We start from the raw sequence: 24,804 nt of genomic DNA, 5'->3' as shown, positions 1-24,804 counted from the left end.
GAGGGTTGCTGGGGTTCAATCCCCACCTTCTACCATCCTAGTCACGTCCGTTGTGTCCTTGGGCAAGACACTTCACCCTTGCCCCTGATGGCTGCTGGTTAGTGCCTTGCATGGCAGCTCCCGCCATCAGTGTGTGAATGTGTGTGTGAATGGGTGAATGTGGAAATACTGTCAAAGCGCTTTGAGTACCTTGAAGGTAGAAAAGCGCTATACAAGTATAACCCATTTATCATTTATTATTTTGCATTCTAACAGAGACAAACCAATGGAAAACTTACAACCTCTTAGTGGAGGTAATAATAACAAACACTTTAATATAGTTGGCAATGTTGATTGTAAGATATACCTATTAAAAATTATTTAAACATACACAAATTATTTTATGTAACAAAAAAACTAGTAATTTTATTCTGTTTTGGTTTCGTTACTCACAATTTTTAGGTTAATTGATCTGAAGGCATACATTTTACGTGCATTGTTTTACACAGTATAAAAATCAATTCGCCATTGCACCGATTCATCATTCAAAACAAGCGGTTTCCCTTTAATGCACACTCCAGTTCTGTACATAACTGATGAATTAAATTTGCTGTAAAATTACATTAAAAAAAACATTGTCACATCTCCAACGGGGAAATAGTCATCACAAAAATGAATAATTTTTGACACACCTTTGAGATAGTCAAAACTTGCTGCTGTGTAAAAATAGAGCAACCTTTGTCAGTCATCTTGGAAGCGAATGTGCTTGTGGGCCTCCTTGGCTCGAGCCATTATGATCTTCTCCGCTTTGGATATGAGCTGAAATTAAAGTGTAGGGTTTAATGAGAGTATCAGGGCGGCCGTGTCATGCAATCTCACCTTCTCTATGCCCCTCTTCTTATCCCTGGGACGATTCAGTTTGCCCTGACGATCCACCAATATCTTCTGCCAGTACCTTTGCTCGTGGTCACCTTTGACCCCAATCCACATTTGTGACATGTCAACAAATGTCTATGGGAAGAAATGTGTCGAGACTCTGCAGAATCCCACCTGAGAGGATCTCCAGATGCCAGCTGTGCTCCTTCTGCAGATCAGCCCCGACATTGCTGACAGCCTGAGCGTCCTCTGGGCTGGGGAAGCGCACAAAGCCCTCTGCGTCACCCTCCAGGATGTCCACGTACGCTACGGGGGAGATTTTGGAAAGAGTATCCTACGTGGAAGACAAAAGTCAGCAAAGCCAATGACTCACTAGCACCACAACAAATAAATAATAACAAAAACGATATCCTCTGCAGCCCATTTAGGCAGAAAATTAGAGTAATTCCTCAAAGAGACACGTGAGGCATATATTTACTCGGCTGCAGCGAGTGTACATGGCTTGGGAGGTTATATGGTCATCTATGAGTGAGATGGGCCAATACCTATTATATGTAGTAACTGTGAATTTTTCAATGTATTTATGGTGAGTGCTAATGACAGATTAACAAAACCATAACAATATTGAAAATTAGTTCCTTATACTATATTCTTATATACATTTCATACAATTGTTTGAACAAAATAACTCAATAACTAACAAAAATAATATGCTTTTTGCCCTCAAAGTCATCCAGAATTATTCCAAGTTTGTAAACATTAACACAAACAACAAAAAAAGACTTATAAACAATTAGAATATCGGCCCAGTCACTCTAGTATCGATCATATACAGATAACCCCCAAGGGATCGACACCACCAATTTATGGATCAATCTGGCTTCACCTTACATGTTGTGTACTGACTGACAAAGCTGACACATCAACAGTTGCTGTTGTGTTATCTTCTCTCTGGACTATTATCAATATACTTGTTAATTTCCCGTTAATGTCCGCTTACTTTTTGCTGCAATGTGGTTCCATGTACGCTTCTGAAAGTTTACTAAGAACTTAGCTATCATATATGTTAGCTTAGCTATCAGCATGCCCGCTCCTGGCCTGCTGTCAATGTGTAAAATGTTTAGCAATGGCAATCACAAACTTTTTCACAAAAATTATCCCATACTAATCATTGGCCGGTCGATCAGCACATTTCTAATACATATCTAAATACAAGACATCATGGCTTGAAGTGCAATCTACCTTAATCATCTTCCTCCCTGGAAGCGCCTTCTTGTCAGTAATCTTTATGATGACGCCACTTGTGAACTGGGGACCCTGACTCACAACCTCCACTGTAAGAAACACAATAAATGCAATTTTACTGCCATATTCCAATTGGTGGAAATGGAATTACAGCTGTTGCGCACTTGTTTCGCTCCGAGTTTCACCACCCCCTTCCGTCCCTGTGCTGCACTCCTGGCCGTCCAGCTGTGTCATGCACTTTTTCAGGGATGACATGCTGCACTTTTGGAGCTTCAGGTACTCCACTTTGAGGTCAAGCCATGCTTTCCTAACAAGACAAAACCGAAGAAAGCGTTTTGTTCCTTTGTGACACAGCATTACGTTATGTAGCTCATATGGGCTCGTACTTGGACAAGACTCTCAGTGGGATGACCTCCTCTTCGATTTTCAGCTTCTCCTTATGTTTCTTTTTACGCTTGCGCTTCACTTTGACTAGTGAATCTTCTTGGTTTTCTTTGCTGTCCTCCACACCCCTCTCGCCTTCCACATGAGCATCTGTGAAGCACCAAATAGAATTTAATTTTTTTTTACTGTACATACTCGGGCTGGGCGATTATATGATCGTGATCGTGATCGTTGATCGCGATTAGTTTGATCACGCTGATCAGCTGTTAGCATATTTCCTCGATCAAACATGGCGGAAATGTTAGAAGTCACCGCAGTAGTAAAGAATAGGGAAGCAACGATGCTTGATATTAACCTGCACGAGACAATCCGCCTTTATTGACTGTGATCTTTTTTTTTTTTTAAACGTGTGTGTATATATATATATATATGTATCAGTGACGTGCAGTCAGGGGAGGCAGGTGAGGCAGTGCCTCACGTGCCATCATGGAAAGAAAAAAAATGTAAAAAGAAAAACAATTAATTAAATTGTTATATGTATCCAGTGATTATACTATAAAGTTATTTTATTTATTCAAAATAGCTGAATTTTCACATTTGCCATTCAAATACTGAGAAGAGACTTGCGGTGAGTCAGCAGCCAGTTGAGCCTCACCATGGATTGCACAATGACTCGGCTAACTGCTGGCCTGCTGTGCAGTGAGACCGTATTGCTATATGAATTATATTATACATTTCCATAGTTTAGTTAGCTGAGGTATATAATGTACAGTGTATTTTGTCAACAACTGTATGTGTGTAACGTATTTCTTGTGCTGTGAAGACGCACTGGGTGAGGCACGCCTCCTGGTGGTAGAGGGCGCTAGTGATCCCAGGGATCATTCTTGCGACTACTCGGCTGCAGAATAAGTGACAACAAGCTACAGTTAGCAAGTCAAGTGCAGCGGCAGCGATCGTTTATTTTTTCCTCTCGCCTGGACTTTTAACATGGAGGATTACATATCTAAAATAAAACAGTTTTCTAAACTGGACTTTCAATCGAAACAGGTGGTAATAATTAAAGGAAGACCAACGCCGGAGCTAAAAGGTTTGCTTCAGACTTCGGGACAGAAGACCCGTTCTTTTCAAACGGCGTGGTACACACGAAAAGGCTGGCTGTGTGGATTTATTTATAAGTAAAGGTAAGACCATAATAACGTTTTTTTATTAAATGTGCTTTTTTGTGTGCTACAGTTTGTATAAAGAATGCTGGTATGAGCTTTTAAACATAACCCGTTAACTGCTGCCAATCAAATGGTGAATAAGATACTCTTTAGGGTTCATATGTTTGTAATCTGATTGTGATGAAGTCAGTGCCTCACCAGCCATGAACCTCACCGCACGTCACTGATATGTATGTATGTATATATATATATATATATATATATATATATATATATATATATATATATATATATATATATATATATATATATATATATATATATATATATATATATATATATATATATATATATATATATATACATATACATACACACACACACATATATACACTCTTCTTGGTTGCACTTCCAGCAGCCAAGAACAACAAGGGGGAAGAGGCACAACGCTGATTATATACCGTATTTTTCGGATTATAAATCGCAGTTTTTTTCATAGTTTGGCCAGGGGTGCGGCATATACTCCGGAGCGATTTATGTGTGAAATTATTAACACATTACCATAAAATATCAAATAATATTATTTATCTCATTCGCGTAAGAGACGAAGCAAATGTCCGCAATCATCACACACACGTCAGCAATCGTCACACACGTCAACCAATAAGAATTCGGCGGGGGCGGGTCATGGCAGAAGTGCATTGTTCGTCATGGCAGAAGTGCATTGTGGGTCATGGGATGCTAACTGCTGCTACATCCGTAGCTATTAAAATGGATTATTTCAATATTGGCGGTAACTTATAAAAACTGAGAAGGGCTGAACTAATGGTGTCTCCCCCTCCACTCTCAGACACTGTGCGGACCAGCTGGCTCCTGTCTTCACTGACATTTTTAACACCTCTCTGGAGCTATGCCGCGTGCCGTCCTGCTTTAAGACCTCTACCATTGTCCCTGTCCCCAAGAAAGCACGGATCACAGGACTAAATGACTACAGGCCGGTCGCGCTGACGTCTGTGGTCATGAAGTCCTTTGAGCGCTTGGTCCTGCCCCACCTCAAGGACATCACCGCCCCCCTCCTGGACCCACTGCAGTTCGCCTACAGAGCCAACAGGTCTGTGGATGATGCAGTGAACCTGGCCCTCCACTTCATCCTGGAGCATCTGGACTCCCCATGAACCTACGCTAGGATCCTGTTTGTGGACTTCAGCTCTGCCTTCAACACCATCCTCCCCTGGACTGCTACGAGACAAGCTCTACCAGCTCAGCGTGCCCAACTCCCTCTGCAGTTGGATTAATGACTTCCTGACAGACCGAAGACAGCACGTACGGCTGGGGAAGATTGTCTCGGACAGTCGAACTACAAACACTGGTACTCCTCAGGGCTGTGTACTCTCCCCCTGGCTCTTCTCCCTGTATACAAACTGCTGCACCTCCAGTCACCAATCCGTAAAACTGTTTAAGTTTGCGGATGACACCACCCTCATCGGGCTCATCTCGAATGGCGATGAGTCCACCTACAGGAGAGAGGTGGACCGGCTGACGTCCTGGTGCAGCCTCAACAACCTGGAGCTGAACGCCCAGAAAACAGTGGAGATGATCATGGACTTCAGGAAAGTCACAGCCCCACCATCCCCCCTCACCCTGATTGACTCTCCCACCCCGTCCCCATTGTGGACTCCTTCCGTTTCTTGGGCACCACCATCACCCAGGACCTCAAGTGGGAGCCGACCATCAGCTCCCTCATCAAGAAGGCCCAGCAGAGGATGTACTTCCTGCGGCAGCTGAGGAAACTTAAGGTGCCGACAGAGATGCTGGTGCAGTTTTACTCAGCCATCATAGAGTCCATCCTGACCTCCTCCATCACAGTGTGGTTCCCCGGCGCCACAGTCCAGGATAAGAATAGTCTGCAACGCATCGTACGTGCTGCTGAGAAGGTGATTGGCTGCAAGCTCCCATCCCTCCAGGACTTGTTCTCCTCCAGGACCAGGAGGCGTGTGGGTCGGATCACAGCTGACTCTTCTCACCCTGGACACACGCTATTCTCCCCTCTCCTCTCAGGCAGGAGACTACGCTCCATCCAGACCCACACCTCCCGCCACCTGAACAGTTTTTTCCCCTCGGCCATCAGGCAAATGAACAATAACTCCTAACAGCAGCTCCTTGAATTCCTTGAATCCCTTCTAAGTCTATCTGATAGCTCAGTCACAGCTCTTTTTTATACCAAATATGTGTTATATGTGTTTTATGTCGCACGTTTGCACCAAGAAAAATTCCTAGTTTGTGAACCCGTTCTCAAACAATGGCAATAAAACGATTCTGATTCTGATTCTGATAAAATGGCACCGAAAAGGAAATCATATACTGCAGATTACAAGCTGGACGTAGTGAAATATGCAGCAGAAAACGGCGGTCGAGCAGCAGAAAGAAAGGAAACGGCGCATACCAGAGGTGACACCGGGGAGGAAGATTTCATCGGATTTAGCTATCGGGAGTGACAGATTGTTTGTTTGGTAAACGTATAGCATGTTCTATATTTTATAGTTATTTGAATGACTCTTGCCATGATGTGTTGCGTTAACATATCAGGCATGTTCTCAGTTGGTTATTTATGCGTCATATAACGTACCCTTATTCAGCCTGTTCACTATTTTTTATTTACCGTATTTTAAATTGCCTTTCAAATGTCTATTCTTGGTGTTGGATTTTATCAAATAAATCTCCCCCGAAAATGCGACTTATACTCCAGTGCGACGTATACCGGTATATGTTTTTTTTCATTCTTTATTGTGCATTTTCGGCCGGTGCGACTTATACTCCGGAGCGACTTATACTCCGGAGCGACATATAGTCCGAAAAATATGGTAGTTTATTTTTTTGTTTTTATTTTATTTTATTATTCTTTTTTTTTTTTTAAAAATGAACTCACTGCTGTCGGAGACGTCGTCATCTTTTTTCCTCATTTTGGAAGGCACTTCTGTCTCCGATTCATCCGCTGAGTGTGAACGTTGTCTTTTTTTCTCTGAAATTTCACCAGCATCTGAACACTGACTCTTCTTCTTAAGCTGCTGCTGATCCGTCAACTCAGCTTCCATCGGCAGCACCGGGGCGGTTTCAGCTGGCGTCTCCACCTTCTTTTTTTTCTTTTTGCGCTTTTTCTTCTCCTCCTCGCCTCCACCTGCAGATATGGCGTGAGAAAATCGGGAAACCTGCTTTCTCTGGACGACTAAGCAGTCCTACCTGGATGCGGATTGTCTGTTGGCAGATGGAAAAGCTTCCCATGTAGCGTCTTGGGGAAAATTCCAGGCTTCCTTGGCGCATCTTCAGGAGGGTTGTTCAGCATCTTAATTGAAACTTTTGTCAGTTGTGTTGTCTTAAATCAAATGTTAGTGAGGAAAACATATGAAATGATCACCTCGATGGCTTTACTTGCTTGTTCGGACGTCTCAAACTCCACAAAGGCAAAACCTTTGGAGTGGCCAGTAGTTTTATACCTCGGAATGCTCACGTAAAGAACGCTTCCGCATTTAGAGAAGACCTTTTCGATCCAGCTGTGAGTCACATCCTTGGGCAGAAGTTCCTTATTAAAAAAAGGGGGGTATTACACAAGGATCATAATACAGAATTATAATATTTCAGACCTTTGCAAGTCATTGATTTAAGCTATGTTATTGTATATCACATTGTTATAAGCTATAATATCACAACACATTTATTTTTTTTAATCTACAAACAAGAATGACATTTTTTAGGAACACTGTAAAAATAATGATTACAAATGACCATAAAATAATCAGAAAATATTAGGGTAACAATTAAAATACTGTACATGACAAAAACATGCATAAACATATTGTAAAAAAACAAATCATAAAACAATAATGAATGTTAAAAAAAATAGGCAATACATACAGGGTTTCCCTTAGATTAAGATACATATGGCGTTGGGGGCGTGGTTAGGAGTGCTGGGGGGTTGTGGTCACCGTTGTCATCATCGTATAATTTGCTATGACGCCCATGTGCAGCTGAGATAGGCTCCAGCACCCCCCGGAACCCCAAAAGGGACAAGCGGTAGAATATAGATGGATGGATATGATTTTTTTTAAAAGGCTCAAAAAATGTATATATACATTTAAAAACAAATCTGTGTTATTATTAATTAGTATTAGAATACGTTTTATATTATATTATTTTGCTATATCTTCAATTGTTGCAGCTTATTGTACAATGTACTTTGTTTTGAATTTTTCAAGTGTCTAGAGCAGGCGTGTCCAAACTTTTTGAAGTAGGGGCCGCATTGGGAAATTTTTTTTTTTTTTTTTTTTTTAAGTAATGTAAAGTAACTAATTATATATATAATTGTAATAATAAAAGTATGTAACATTTCGACCTCCACCTTGTTTACGTCCGTGACGACAACCTTAACGTTTTGTAAACAATCAGAAACATCAAGCAGCTAAAATGCGCCAAACATGGATGAGTGTGGAGAGTGTTTTGCATTTGTCCCATAATGCATTGAAGTGGATTTAAATGGGTATGATTTTGGACTATGAATGGTGTTTGAATTTTTTTTTTTTAGAAGATCCATTAAGTTCTGGTTGTGTTATGTGTGACCATGTGTGTTGACTTTTTTTTTGCAGTTTATTTGCGGCAGGAGTGGGAAAGGTTGTTTGGATTGGGACATTTAAGTAATTTCTGTGCTATGCATGCTTCAGATCCTGGGCATTGACCAGATTTACTCACATTGTCCACAAGATTGTGGCTAATTATGGCGTTAAATTTCTGTCTTAATGTTGAGGTCGCAAAGACAGATTTTAAGGACAGAAAAATATGTTTTGCAAGCACAGACATTTGAAAATAAATTAAACTCACACAAAAAATATTTTTTTGAGCGAATATAAATGTATTTTGTGCACAATAAAAGTGTTTGCTATTATCCATATTAACGTTCAACAATTATAGTGCTGTCTGCAGTCAGATGGATGCGCCTTCTCACACCCCCCTCTTGTCCGCTCTCTCAACCTCATCCTTCTGCACATTGAACTTTTTTTCCTACACTCACTCAGATTTCTGCTCTGCGCTGATGCACGTTTAGACACACAGTGTTATACTTGGATAGGGTTGCAAAATTCCGGGAATATTCAAAGTTGGAAACTTTCCATGGGAATTAACGGGAAAATATGGGAATTACCGAGAATGAATGGGAATAAACATTGAATGCAACAGGCTAGATCTTGCAGCGTGATTATTACCGTAGCTAAAACAACCTGATTTAATGCAAATTCAGTAGAATTTCAACCCTTCACTGTGCATTCCTCCATCACATGTGCAGTGTATTCTTCCATCACATGCACAGATAATTCCCAGGATGCTACACACTACAGCAGGGCTATTGAGGCCACACTAGTATTTGAGCCCAAGGACTTCATCCAGTCAGGTAAGTTTTGATGATATTACTGGGGTAAATATATTTGATCTATGGTCCATCCATCCATCTATGGTATGTACGTTTAATAGAGGTGTAATTGCTTGTTACTGTATGACTGTAGAGTAGACTACTCCAGCAGACTTCCACTCAAGCTAGCTTGCTGTTCCTGTACTTGTTAAATGATTTTGGGGCCAATATCTCTAGCTAGCTAGGTTTATGTACCACCACAGTCTCATAATGAACCGAAAATATTTCTCCGTTAGTCGTGATGCTAATTTTCTCTATGTTAAATCCCATTCATTTATGCTAACAACGTTAGCGATCCGAATTTACCTTTTTTGTGATCTGTAAAGTTCAACTAGCAAATACTAAATCAAAACGTGTAGTTTCATCTGCCTTCTGTTCTACTAGCCATTCTGTTGTCATACAAGAATGTAGGTTATAGTTTGATTTAGCATGCTGATTGAGTGTTCATTTATTCATTTAGCCTATTTCTATTCATTTGTCCATCAGTAAAATATTTTTAAAGACTACTCCAGTTGTTTAGCTGACTATTTATATCTGTGTGTGGCATTGCATTAGTGTTTTACAAGAATAAATAAATACAAACAGAATAATGCCACGTACACCCTCTGATGTGTGGAGACACTTCACCCCAACCAATTTAGGCGGAAAGGCTGTGTACATTTGCAAATACTGTGCAAAGAGCTACGTCAAAAATGCCACAAAGATGCAGCAGCATATAGACAAGTGCCCAATAATATATAATTATTGTAATTCCCCATTAATTCCCATATATTCCCATTAATTCCCATGGACGGTGTCCAACTTTGATTAATCAAAAAATGGTCAATATTTTCAAACTTCCCGAGCTTAACTTCTCGTGGTAAATTTCCGGAAATTTCCGGGAAACTTTCCACCCCTTTGCAACTCTATACTTGGATCAAAAAGACAACCAATCAGAACTGGACAAATGTACTCTGATTTTCTGCATCTTTCCAAGGACCCAGCCCATGCAGTTGAGGGAGTGTGGGTCATAGAGAGAGTACTCCAGTCGCAGCTGGAGCGATTTTATTTGGGACAGACTAGTTTTCGCAAATCGCAACACTTCCTGGTTGTGTCACGTTTTCACATTATACATTTATATTAGCTCTTTTTTTTTGCATGAGTTTGATTTATTTTCAACACAAATATAACACCATAGCTAATTTGCGGGAATTAGACAGTCAGATAATCAAAATTAAACTGGAGATACCTTGCAGGTCTGATTCCTTTTCAAACACGTGACATCTCGCAGGCCAATTGGAAGACGCCGATGGACTGCACTTGGCCCGCAGGCTGTAGTTTGGACACCCTTGTCTCGAGACTTTTAGTGTACCTTACTTTATTAATAACAACTAGCAACAAATACAGCATATTTTTCTGGTGTTATTAAAGATTGTACTCGTGTTTAGATAGTCCACTTCTGTCCCTCAATGTCCCGGACGAATAGCAAGCTGACGTCACATTTGCTTTGCGCTGCTGCTCTAGTTGGATATTCTATCCTTAAAAGCCGCTATTGTCCCCTTAATAATTGCACATTTTGTAGATTGCGGGTATATCTGGGGTAGCTTAAAGTGACGTCCAAATCGCAGACATGCTGACTCAGTCCAGACAATCCCGTGCCTCATGTTCACGTCATCACAACATCCGGTTTCGGCAGCGCTATTATCTGTGATCAAAGTTTTTTTTCGCCGGCCATATTTTTTGTGCATCATTAGTCAATAGTGCGCAAATAATGAGCTACATATTAGTGATGTGCGAGTCATGAATAAATCATTCAAAACCCGCAAGCTTTTTTTTTTACTAAATCAGCACTCACAGGTTGTCGTCGCCATGAACTCGTTAAGAGAATAAACCATATGCAATCAATTTTTCCCCTGTTAGTCTAATTGCGTTTTTATAAATATATTAGTCCCATAGAAACAGCAACAAATATGTTTTTTGGTTCAAATCAACTCTCCTTTCCACTTCCTGCCCGAACTGAGTCACTCGCTGTGTCAGTTTGTCGGTTGTTGCTGTGGGTGCTTGAGGACGACTCACTGAATCACAGATACTGAGTGAATGAACTACAAAGTGAACAATGGGCCTCACTGAATCATCGTTCTTCAATGAACGATCATTAACGATGATTTACTGACACTCACTCATCAGTTATTTGGGGTGGGACCATCGAAGTTTCCTCTATGTTATAGCTAGTTATTGTATTTAATATTGCACTGTTAAAATCCCATTGTAATGTTGCCCTATTGTTCATGTTGTTTTTTGCATTTAGTTTTTATTTTGTCCAGACAATTCACTTTTATACGTTGTATGTGTCCACAATTGTATGTGTATGATGTATCAACCCATCACTGACAATTAGGTGGTGAGTCCACTTTGGTTACGGGAATATCTCTCAAATATCTTTGAGCAGATCCTTCGGTATTAACCAGCAACAGGCGCTATTGCACCACCTCTGCCTCACATATGATAGATAGACTTGTATTATTCCACAATGGCAATGTAGCAATCTCATTGAAATTGCAGAGAGAGACGTGAGGTGTGGTTGGCGAAAACTACAACACTGTCAACTATTTAGACTGTGAATATAATTAACTGTGAATACAAGCTGCCGTTTATCAAGACGTATACCTTTAATTGCTTTCACAATTGCAGAATCAATACTGGTACATCTAAAGTTGTGAAGCATTAACTTTCGTGGGTGTTATTAAATGGGATTACTTGTTCCTGTACTAGTCTCAACGCATGACTGTTGACGGCAAGATTTGTGCAGTCGCCAATCATGTGCAACGTTCTGCACATGCGCGCTGTGATGAGTGAATCGGGTGAACCGCAAGATTCTGCACATGCACTCTGTGATAGGTGAATCAAGTGAATCGAGTGAGGGCGAGCCTTAATGTGCAGTAACCATCTGCGAGCTTTTGCACATGCATTTTGTACTGAGGGAAACAAGTGAATCGATTCACTGTGGTGACCGTTTACCATCACTACTATATAAATATCCAGTCATACTGTAACAACCTGCTGGTTGTAATGTTTTATGTTTGTGTGGTTTTGATTGGATGTTCATTGATCGGATAATGAGGAAGTGTTCTGTGTTTGAGGAGGCACATGTTTGCACGCAAGGTAACACCTGTTGGAACTGGGCTAGTTGTGAGCATAAGATTGGAAAAAAAAGGTAAAAATAGCGTCAGACTTTTGACTTCTACTGGAGACCACAATACATTTACTTCAATATGTTTTCATGTAAAAAAAACCCCACTGATTTTCAAGTTGTGGCAGATACGACTTTGCTGTGGCAGTTCGCCACCATCAGTTACATTAAGGGGGAAACCCTGACACATGCATAAATAATACCAAATACAGACTGTACTATACATTTACCACATAGACGGTGCGGCTGTCGACGTCATTCGATACATCTCCAATCGGTTGCTGCCGTCTTACTTTATTACCCTCTAAATTGACCTGAAAAACAATAAGAACAAAAATATTGTTTTACAACAGCCCATTTAGGCAATAAGTAATAGTGCTTCTTCATACAAATCTCTGGGGTATGTATTCACTCCCCTGCCGAAAGTGTAAGGGATCTATAAGGAGTATGGTCTTTATGATGTGCTTTTTTATGTGGTTTAATATAGCACTTACCACTTACTCATATTTTCATTCTACATATATGTATTGTAAATTTAATTGTACAGAGAATGTAATTAAGTAAATCTCCAATCATAAGCAGTCGTTTTACTTTACTGCTCTCTAAATTAACAAAAAATGCTGAATTAAAATAAGACTTTTTTACCACAGCCAAGCGAGACTGCAAATTACAGTATTTCCTCATATAGCTGTCCGGGAATTAATATTTACGCCACTGCAGAAATCTATCAGGGGTAAGGTCTGTATTAGGCTTTTTTTTTTACAAAAACGTTATAACTACATTACGTTTTCCTTCTACATATAAGTATTGATAACTGAACTGTACGTGTAATTGTGGACGACAACACCTCCAGTGCCATCTCCCTGAGCACCGGCTCCCCCCAGAGCTTCGTCCTGAGTCCGCTGCTGTTCACATTGATGACCCATGACTGCTGCGCCAGGTCCACTACTAACCACATTGTGAAGTATGCGGACGACACAACAGTAGTGGGCCTCATCTGTGACAACAACAACATGGACTACAGGGAGGAGGTGAAACATCTGGTTGACTGGTGTAGAACCAAAAACCTGGCCCTGAACGTCAACAAGACTAAGGAGATCATCGTCGACTTCAGGAAGCACCAGTCCAGCAACGCTTTACTCTTCATCAACGGCACAGCAGTGGAAATGGTAAGCAGCACCAAGTTCCTGGGGGTGCAGATAACTGACAATATGACCTGGTCCCTTCACACCGGAGCTCTTGTAAAAAGAGCTCAGCAGCGCATGCACTTTTTTGCATCGGATGAAAAGAGCACAGCTCCCTCCCCCCATTCTACAGAGGCACTATAGAGAGCCTACTGACCAACTGCATCTCTGCCTGGACTGGAGCCTGCAGTGCCTCAGACTGGAAGTCTCTGCAGGGAGTGGTGAGGACGGCGGAAAAGATCATCAGGACTCCTCTTCCTCCTATCCAGGAAACCGCAAAAAGCCGCTGCCTGACCAGGGCTCAGAAAATCTGTAGAGACTCCTCCCACACCCACCATGGACTGTTTTCACTGCTGGACTCTAGAAAGAGGTTCCGCAGCCTCCGTAGCAGAACCTCCAGGTTCTTCCCTCAGGCCATAAGACTCTCACACGTATCAAAATAATCCCCTCAATTCCCCCCCAAAAACGGATTAACTCGCTGGAATATAAAGACAATATAACATATATCCATAAACGTGGATGCATATGCAAAAGTGCAATATATTTATCTGTACAGTAATCTATTTATTTATATCTGCACCTTGATGCTTTTTTATCCTGCACTACAATGAGCTAATGCAACAAAATCGAGTTCTTATCTGTACTGTATAGTTCAAATTCGAATGACACTAAAAAGGAAGTCTAAGTCTGTAGTCTAAATTTGGTAAGCCTCCAATCGGAAGCTCTAACAGTATTAAATTAAGCCACACATGTTTGTCACCTAAGACTGTCATGTACAGTAAGTATCCCCAGACTTTTCTGTACATTACCTGAACCACAGACGAGTTTTTCAGTGCCCTGGCGATAAGCTTGGTGTCACTGGTCAGCTTCTTCATGCGATTGAAGCTCGCCAGCACACAAATGTCAACATCTAGGACAAACATAAGACGTTTCAGGGTGACACAAACTAGCATTTATAATGCATATCGTGTATTGTGCACGACTTACACCCATCTTCTGCCTCATCGATGAGCTTTTTCAGGAAGCGGTCCTTACTTAAATTGGCGTCTCCGAACCAGAACTCCACTTGTTTCTTCACCTCGCCGAGGAGTTGCTTGACCCTGGATCTTTTTTTCTTGTCGGTCTCCTTGATCTTCTTACTTCTGGGCTCTGCAAAGCCATCAGCATCTCTCTCAGGGTCACCCATTCTACACGAAATAGACGGACTCCATTAGATGGGAAATAATGTTGTTTGGGACTTCGCGGGCTTGGCGTTTTTTAAAAACACAGCAGTCACTGCCCACTATACATTTATAACGATAAAAGGCACATAATCGATACAATAATAACCACAACCTACCCAATTTAAGTAAAGAAAGGGTGTCGTTAAAAAAGTAGCATGTAAAAACAGTAGCGCTGATAACAGCTAACTTAATAGTCATCTGATATATACAACATCGTCGCAGGACTTAACGTCATATATATGCGTCAGCCGAGTGAGCGACGTCCGGTATGGATTTCAAAATTAGAGTAAAGACCGGAAGCTTGGTGTGTCATCAGCAAATGTCTATAAAAACGAATATACGGAACTGTATTGTGCAACACAATAATATTGTTTCAATGTCATTGACATATATATATATATATATATATATATATATATATATATATATATATATATATATATATATATATATATATATATATATATATATATATATATATATATATATATATATATACATATATATATATACATATACATATATATATATATATATATATATATATATATATATACATATATATATATATATATATATATATATATATATATATATATATATATATATATATATATATATATATATATATGTATATATATATATATATATATATATATATATATATATATATATATATATATATATATATATATATATATATATATATATATATATATATATATATATATATATATATATATATATATATATATATATATATATATATATATATATATATATATATATATATATATATATGTATATATTAGGGCTGTGAATCTTTGGGTGTCCCACGATCCGATTCAATATCGATTCTTGGTGTCACGATTCGATTCCAAATCGATTTTTTTTTTCAATTCAACACGATTCTCGATTCAAAAACGATTTTTTTTCCCAATTCAAAAGGATTCTCAATTCATTCAATACATAGGATTTCAGCAGGATGTACCCCAGTCTGCTGACATGCAAGTAGAGTAGTAGATTTTTGTAAAACGCACTTATAATTGTAAAGGACAATGTTTTATCAACTGATTGCAATAATGTAAATTTGTTTTAACTATTAAATGAACCAAAAATATGACTTATCTTATGTTTGTGAAAATATTGGACACAGTGTGTTGTCAAGCTTATGAGATGCGATGCAAGTATAAGCCACTGTGACTTGTTCTTTTTTAAATTTTTTTATAAATGTCTAATGATAATGTCAATGAGGGATTTTTAATCACTGCTATGTTGAAAATGTAACTAATATTGATACGGTTTTTGATAATATTCATTTTTGTTTCACTACTTTTGGTTTGTTCTGTGTCGTGTTTGTGTCTCCTCTCAATTGCTCTGTTTATTGCAGTTCTGAGTGTTGCTGGGTCGGGTTTGGTTTTGGAATTGGTTTGCATTGTTATGGTATTTCTGTGTATTGTTTTGTTGGATTGATTAATTTAAAAAAAGATTAAAAAATAAAAATGTATAAAAAAAAATAAATAGATTTTTTTAAAATGAGAATCGATTCTGAATTGCACAACGTGAGAATCAAGATTAGAATTCCAATCGATTTTTCCCCACACCCCTAATATATATATATATATATATATATATATATATATATATATATATATATATATATATATATATATATATATATATATATATATATATATATATATATATATATATACATTTTCTGCCGCTTGTACATATATATACAATATATACCAAATCACAATGACAATTTACAAGTATACGGCATATATAACAGCTGCAGCAAAAAAAAAAGCACATATATATATATGTATATATATACACTGTATATATACTGTATAGACATTGCCTGTGTGATGTCTTCCTGTTTCGCCTCAGCTTCCAAACCACTAGGGCACAGCAGAGCCTCACCCCACACATTAGGCTTTAAAGGACACTTGGTTCTCTCAACTTTGATGTGGTGGAAGTTAATGGTTTTATTAGGGTCCGCACAGGACCATTTCAAAAGGAATCCCAAAGGGAGTCCTTTTGCAATGGGACGAAAGGACCCTATTGAATTTGTAATTTGTTCTGTTGTTTGTGACACATACATCATATGTAATCCGTATCCTCCCCATTCAGAAATTACTGTGATCAACAATACATAAAAGGAAATAAAACATGTATTTAAGCTAAATGAATACATTCTTAAATACATACAGGAGTAAACAAGTGACAGAAAGATTGTGCAAATGTAGGATATAGACTAAGCAAAAACTTTATGATCAGTGAATGGAGTTCAGGATAAATTATATTATTTAATATGTTTTTTGTAAACACCATGGGGCTACATGTCAACTTTCTAAAATTAATTTATTGAGTTATGTGTTCAATCAGTTCCACGCTGTTACTCCGTATATTGATATGCTAAACATTTTAAACAATGTGCAAGCAAAATGTTTTTTCTTTTTAATGTCTGTTGATCTCTACATTGTTCTTGTGTTGTCGTTTCTCCATTTACCAAACAACATTATTTTAGTTTTGCTAATGTCCAAACATTTTTTTCCAACACATCTTTGTATTTGTTAATGTGATCGTATTCATTACATCCTTTGACTTTTCACATCAACAAAATGCACCATAGCGTCTTCCGCAATTAAAACTAACTTTAAGTCATTTATGACCATCCATATGAACATAGGTTCCACTATTTTGGTTCAGTATTGACCCTTGAGTTACACCACAAACTATGAATCCAAAGAGTGTAAAAGTTTAATGTTGTTTTTTTCCAAAATACTCTCATTTGCTACAAAACAAAAAAATATGCATCAAAATAAAAGTTTTAATGAATAAAAGCTGCAATAGCCATCCCAAATATCCCAGCACTTATCTACTACTACTTAAAGTTCCCAAAAAATAAAATCACAAAAACATAAAGTTGGGACAGGCCAACATAAAATACAATAAATAGAAGAATGAATTACAAAAAGCCAAATTTGGGCAACATTTTATGGAGGGTAAAATGGGACAAAATGAAAAAAGACATATTTACATAATTACTTAAAATATAAAATAATTATAATTTGAATTAAATATATACATATTTGATTAAATATGCATTATTTGTTTAATGTAAATTCACATTTAAATATGTATTAATGTATTCAATTAGAATTTTTAATTATTTAATAATTCAATTAATTATTGATTTCACTATTCATTTAATTCTCATTATATACCTCTTTAACCCTGTGTTTTGTAAGACTTAGTTACTGGCTTGAAACCACTGACTTTGACGGTTAAGTTTGACGGATGCATTACATTTAGAAGTGCTGACACACAGGTTCATTAAATAATACAATAATTCATTATATCATGAGGTAATCATTAAATTGAGAAATAATTAATTAAATCTTGAAATAAAAAATTCAGTCTTTGAATATTTAATTAAAGCATTGAGTAATTAATTAAATATTAAAATGATTAACACAATATTTAAAACATTAAATGATTAAGCACATTAAATGCACTTTTGCATTAAATTAATTAGTAACACATTGAAATAATTATTTGAATATATATGTCTTTAATATGGTCCAATTTGACCCACCATAAAATGTGACTAAAACTTGTTCAGTTCTATTATGGCAGCTCAGACAAAACTGAAAATGATAGTGAACCAAACCAAACATTAAAAAAACACAATAATGTACACGTACGTCTATGTTTAAGTCTGAAGTTGTTGAAAGGCTCTGAAACAATAACAATAACAAAAACATATATATATATATATATATATATATATATATATATATATATATATATATATATATATATATATATATATATATATATATATATATATATATATATATATATATATAAATGGAATTTTAATTAAAAAAGCATTTCATATGGTTTTGGGACGGTGGTACCTCAAGTGTAACTATACTGCACTTTCAGTTTAAAGAGGTCTCAAATATCAAATAATTATAGCTAAATTGCTGCCATTGTTATCTTATTATTTTACATGTTTTGTGGTCTTACAAAAAAAACACAACACGTAATAAAAAGGAATGTGCTTCTTTATTTCAATGAAAAAAGGGTTTGGCCAGCTGAGGGAGCCCTCTGCATGTACTCTGCTTTTTACAACAAATACAATCAGTTGTAGGGACCTAAAAATACTTAAAAACCCAAGCAAGTATTTATTTACAAAATTATACACAAAAGACACAGAAATAAATAATGAAGACAATATTACATATCTACACAATAGGAGTACATTATATGTTGCTTTCTTCTCTTAAGGCACACAAACAAAAAGCCAAGTAGTCTAACATGTTGCCCATCTGGAATAAATAATACAATAGAAATGCTTCAATATGCCTGTTTTTTTCCTTTAATGGAGTTGATATATGACCAATTTTAGGGGGAGTATTGCAGCTAGGCATTATCACCAGGCGACTAAACGTGCAAAAGCATCAAAAAGTGGTTAAATATGGACGTATAGACAAATATAACCAAGAAACAAATATCAATGTAACTTAACCAAAAGTCCCGTTCTTAACAAAGACTTTAGTTTCCGAGTGCAAAATAATTGTCTTTTCTTTTTTAAATCCCCATCATAGGTACGCCTCCTTAATTAGTGCAACCCCAGCAGGACTAGGTTAAAATGTCGGCCAAACAACTCCTCTTAGGTATGATCTTTTTTTCATTTTTTTTTTCTTAGAGAAAAATATGGTGACTTTCAAGGGCATCAAACTGACGTGTGAATGGACAGACACGCAACCTACAGTATGGTTGTGCAACTGTTAGCTTTGACAAGCACTGGCGGGAAATATGGTGGTCTTGCAAGACTAATATGGCTGTGTTTAAGGCTTATTAAATTGATATGGCGTGTGAATGGACCGACAACTGCGCAAAATGACTGTTTTAACTGCAATCATATGCCAAATCAAACTTAGTTTAATACAGCTCTGCATTTTTAGGCCAAGTGACTTTGCGTGTGAGTAGACAGATAAATGCACAAGGGGACAAACAGCATGTAGTTTAGCAGTTGTTAGCTTTGAATAGAACTAGTGGGAATTTTCACCGGCCTTACATGGTCAGAAAGTGATGTCGATTTGCATATTGAATTTATATTGTGTGTGAACGGGCCAACGATTACGCAAAAGGAGAAAACGGTCCATGACTGTGTCCAACTGTAATCACATGCCAACTCTGGCCTTTAAGTGCCAAAAAGGCTTTGTTTTAAGCCAGGTAAGCAACATTGTTTTTACCTATCCAATTGATATTGTGTGTAATTGTAATCGTGTAATTTTATTGTGTGTTTTTGGGGGTTTTTGCCTTTTGGTTCAGGACCCTTTGGGACTGTGTGACCAGGGGTGGCACTTTCATGACTTCTGCGGTGGTTTTTTGGGAACTTCTGGATCTGCCTTTTGGCCATGGAGACCAGCTGCTGGGTCTCTGCCACACCAGAGTCCGTTTGGAGAGACTGGAGGAGATGCGGATGAAGAGAGAGGGCTGCGGAGCTGGCGCTGAGCGCCGGGACGGACAAGCTTCACAGTGGCTGAATTGGCTGAATGAGCAGGTATCGGACACCTCGTTCTCTTTGGACGTATCCTCGCTCATCCATGCGGACTGGACACTGGCCGAGAGTTGGCGGGCGGCTGAGGGTGGAATCGGCTCTCTTGGTTGCTTTGTTGGGTCTGCTCCTGTCTCTGGCCATGCTCCCCCCACCCCAGCAGACGATGGCGTGGAACAACGCAGAGGCCACCAGAGTGTACACTACCGTTCAAAAGTTTGGGGTCACCCAAACAATTTTGTGGAATAGCCTTCATTTCTAAGAACAAGAATAGACTGTCGAGTTTCAGATGAAAGTTCTCTTTTTCTGGCCATTTTGAGCGTTTAATTGACCCCGCAAATGTGATGCTCCAGAAACTCAATCTGCTCAAAGGAAGGTCAGTTTTGTAGCTTCTGTAATGAGCTAAACTGTTTTCAGATGTGTGAACATGATTGCACAAGGGTTTTCTAATCATCAATTAGCCTTCTGAGCCAATGAGCAAACACATTGTACCATTAGAACACTGGAGTGTTCTAATGGTACAATGTCACTCAACTCTACATGCCCCTAAAGCTGACCAACACGCCGGACTGTAGTCAGCTGGAGGCGTGTCTTAATGAAATTAAACAATGGATGTCCGCTAACTTTTTGCAACTCAACGCTAAGAAAACGGAAATGCTGATTATCGGTCCTGCTAGACACCAACATCTATTTAATAATACCACCTTAACATTTGACAACCAAACAATTAAACAAGGAGACTCGGTAAAGAATCTGGGTATTATCTTCGACCCAACTCTCTCGTTTGAGTCACACATTAAGAGTGTTACTAAAACGGCCTTCTTTCATCTCCGTAATATCGCTAAAATTCGTTCCATCTTGTCCACTAGCGACGCTGAGATCATTATTCATGCGTTCGTTACGTCTCGTCTCGATTACTGTAACGTATTATTTTCGGGCCTCCCTATGTCTAGCATTAAAAGATTACAGTTGGTACAAAATGCGGCTGCAAGGCTTTTGACCAAAACAAGAAAGTTTGATCATATTACGCCTATACTGGCTCACTTGCACTGGCTTCCTGTGCACTTAAGATGCGACTTTAAGGTTTTACTACTTACGTATAAAATATTATAAATATTAGCTCCAGCCTATCTCGCCGATTGTATTGTACCATATGTCCCGACAAGAAATCTGCGTTCAAAGAACTCCGGCTTATTAGTGATTCCCAGAGCCAAAAAAAAGTCTGCGGGCTATAGAGCGTTTTCTATTCGGGCTCCAGTACTCTGGAATGCCCTCCCGGTAACAGTTAGAGATGCTACCTCAGTAGAAGCATTTAAGTCCCATCTTAAAACTCATTTGTATAATCTAGCCTTTAAATAGACCCCCCCTTTTTTAGACCAGTTGATCTGCCGTTTCTTTTCTTCTCTCCTCTTCTCCCCTGTCCCTTGCGAGGGGGAGTTGCATAGGTCCGGTGGCCATGGATGAAGTGCTGGCTGTCCAGAGCCGGGACCCCGGGTGGACCACTAGCCTGTGCATCGGTTGGGGACATCTCTGCGCTGCTGACCCGTCTCCGCTCGGGATGGTTTCCTGTTGGCCCCGCTGTGGACTGGACTCCCGCTGATGTGTTGGATCCACTGTGGACTGGACTTTCACAATGTTATGTCAGACCCACTCGACATCCGTTGCTTTCGGTCTCCCCTAGAGGGGGGGGGGGGTTACCCACATATGCGGTCCTCTCCAAGGTTTCTCATAGTCATTCACCGACGTCCCACTGGGGTGAGTTTTTCCTTGCCCGTATGTGGGCTCTGTACCGAGGATGTCGTTGTGGCTTGTACAGCCCTTTGAGACACTTGTGATTTAGGGCTATATAAATAAACATTGATTGATTGATTGATTGATTGAGTGATAGTTGCTGGAAATGGGCCTCTATACACCTATGTAGATATTGCACCAAAAACCAGACATTTGCAGCTAGAATAGTCATTTACCACATTAGCAATGTATAGAGTGTATTTCTTTGAAGTTAAGACTAGTTTAAAGTTATCTTCATTGAAAAGTACAGTGCTTTTCCTTAAAAAATAAGGACATTTCAATTTCAAACTTTTGAACGGTAGTGTATATGTTTTTGTTGTTGTTGTTATTTTAAGTGGCTGGTTGCATCAGCTCTGCTCTTTAAATGTCTTTAATGTCCTTTGTCTTCTTTGATGTTTCCTTCTTATACGCATGTTTATGTGTGCTATGGCTATGAAGTGTTTTTCCCCTTGGCCTCAGGCTTAGACTGAATTTTTTTTTCTTCTCAACCCCCCTCCGCAGTGTTTACCTGTCTCTCACCTTTTTTGTAAGGGGCGCCGGACGTTGGCAGACCTGTCAGCGATCCTGTTCTGTCTCCCTGTAATGTTTGTCTGCTCTTGAATGGGATTGTGCTGAAAATCTTAATTTCCCTTCGGGGATTATTAAAGTGTTTCTGGTTCTGATTCTGATAATGGGCAGAAAAATGCACAACGTGATAAACTGCATGTGGTTGTGCAACTGATAGCTAGTAACAAGCACTCGTTGGACATTCGGTGGCCTTACAGGGTCAAAGAGGCTGCATTCTAAACCAGGCAATAAGCTTGTCTTACTAAATTGATATTGTGTGTGTGAATGGACTGATAATGTCGATAAAATATTTGCCCTCAGACTGGAGTGTATGGCCTACCCAAAAATGCATTAGGCACATTTCCAGTAGTTCATGCATGGGTTCAGAGATGAAAGGTCCTCCATGGACCTTCTCAGCGTCCACTAAGCAGGAATGTCTAACATCCTCGCGTCTCCCGCATCACTCAGGTGTTCAGGCATGAGTGACAGCAGCGACTTTTAAACTGAGGCAGCGTGCAGAGCTCCAGCTGTCGAACCTTCTCGCAGTACCTGGTGCTGTCTCTGCACTCTCCGGCTAAAGCAATGAAAGCATCCGTTACAGTAATACCTTTTTAAAGATCAATACAATGTCCTTACCTCTGCCACAGGAGGTGAGATTACAGCGCTGCCAGCTGGGAGGACGAGGCTTCCACATGCAGTGATGCTCCCGAGTCGGCCTTCCGGTTGCTCGGTGCGTGCAGACGACCCGGCGCGACTGGAAGCCGTGTCGCCCGCAAGTGGCGGTGCACTGCGTCCAGGGCCCGACTCGCCACTGGAGGATGCAGGCTTCTACGGAGCAGTTTCTGGTTGAGCTCGGCCTGAAGAATAAAACACACTATAACAATGCAAAAAAACAAGAGGGCATGGAGTCCTGAGATGTAATGTTTACCGTTGGAAACCGCTACACAGCCTGTTGGCCACTTTGGTGCCATTTGTGTCTTGACAGAAGACATGGCGGTGCTGTGTAGCTAAACCGGGACCCACACATTGACTGTTACACTGGAAAGGAAAGAAAAGTTTTGGACGACAGGTGCAAAAGGCAACAAACTACCAGACGGTCGTACAAAATATGAAAATAGATGTCGCTTTACAGGGTAAAAAAGTCTGCATTTTAATCTGAGTGAGTGACATTGTTTTGCCTATGCAACTAATATTTTTTTTTTTTTTTTTGATAAACCGGTCCATGGCTGTGTTCCAAGCGTAATCCCATGCTAATTTACATTTAGGAAAATACGCAAAACAAAAAACATCATGCAGTTGTAACAGGGTCCACAAATTTGGCACAACTACAAAACCCAAAACCAGTGAAGTTGGCACATTGTGTAAATCGTAAATAGAAACAGAATACAATGATTTGCAAATCCTTTTCAACTTATATTCAATTGAATAGACTGCAAAGACAAGATATTTAATGTTCGACCTGAGAAACCTTTTTTTTTTTTTTGCAAATAATCATTAACTTAGAATTTAATGGCAGCAACACATTGCAAAAAAGTTGGCACAGGGGCATTTTTACCACTGTGTTACATGGCCTTTCCTTTTAACAACACTCACTAAATGTTTGCGAACTGAAGAGACCAATTTTTGAAGCTTTTCATGTGGAATTCTTTCCCATTCTTGCTTGATGTACAGCTTAAGTTGTTCAACATTTTCAATGGGAGAGCAGTCTGGACTACAAGCAGGCCAGTCTAGTACCTGCACTCTTTTACTATGAAGCCACACTGTTGTAACATGTGGCTTGGCATTGTCTTGCTGAAATAAGCAGGGGCGTCCATGATAACGCTGCTTGGATGGCAACATATGTTGCTCCAAAACCTGTATGTACCTTTCAGCATTAATGGTGTCTTCCCAGATGTGTAAGTTACCCATGCCTTGGGCAATAATACACCCCCATATCATCACAGATGCTGGCTTTTGAACTTTGTGCCTCTAACAATCAGGATGATTATTTTCCTCTTTGTTCCAGAGGACATGACATATACAGTTTCCAAAAACAATTTGAATTGTGGACTCCTCAGATCACAGAACACTTTTACACTTTGCATCAGTCCATCTTAGATGAGCTTGGGCCCAGCAAAGCTGGCGGCGTTTCTGGGTGTTGTTGATAAATGGCTTTCGCTTTGCATAGTAGAGTTTTAACTTGCACTTACAGATGTAGCGACAAACTGTAGT

At 39.1% G+C, this 24,804-nt stretch overlaps 2 protein-coding genes across 2 annotated transcripts in view; both read right to left on the bottom strand.

Moving 5' to 3' along the window:
• Positions 1–516: 516 nt before the first annotated feature.
• On the bottom strand, positions 517–14,949 carry LOC133662189 (la-related protein 7-like). Its single transcript, XM_062065947.1, has 13 exons — positions 14,792–14,949; positions 14,440–14,639; positions 14,262–14,362; positions 12,499–12,582; positions 7,060–7,224; positions 6,885–6,987; positions 6,574–6,822; positions 2,487–2,634; positions 2,265–2,407; positions 2,098–2,189; positions 1,030–1,189; positions 859–950; positions 517–798 (listed from the first exon to the last, which is right to left on the bottom strand). Exons 2-13 carry the CDS (start codon positions 14,636–14,638, stop codon positions 721–723), a joined length of 1,614 nt encoding a protein of 537 aa, XP_061921931.1. The 5' UTR covers position 14,639; positions 14,792–14,949; the 3' UTR covers positions 517–720.
• A 3,796-nt stretch (positions 14,950–18,745) lies between these two features.
• Positions 18,746–24,804, bottom strand: part of adamtsl3 (ADAMTS-like 3) — a 63,881-nt gene continuing 57,822 nt past the window's right edge. Inside the window, exons 22-24 of the mRNA XM_062065944.1 lie at positions 23,522–23,631; positions 23,230–23,450; positions 18,746–23,167 (exon numbers count right to left, since the gene is read on the bottom strand). Of these exons, the coding sequence (XP_061921928.1) occupies positions 23,058–23,167; positions 23,230–23,450; positions 23,522–23,631 (441 nt within the window). The 3' untranslated portion in view covers positions 18,746–23,057. The remainder of the gene's footprint in view (positions 23,168–23,229; positions 23,451–23,521; positions 23,632–24,804) is intronic.

This window comes from Entelurus aequoreus, linkage group LG12 (genome assembly GCF_033978785.1).
Source record: "Entelurus aequoreus isolate RoL-2023_Sb linkage group LG12, RoL_Eaeq_v1.1, whole genome shotgun sequence".
Lineage (NCBI taxonomy): Eukaryota > Metazoa > Chordata > Actinopteri > Syngnathiformes > Syngnathidae > Entelurus > Entelurus aequoreus.
Note: the sequence above shows the minus strand (reverse complement) of the source record. Positions and strands in the feature narration are given on the sequence as shown.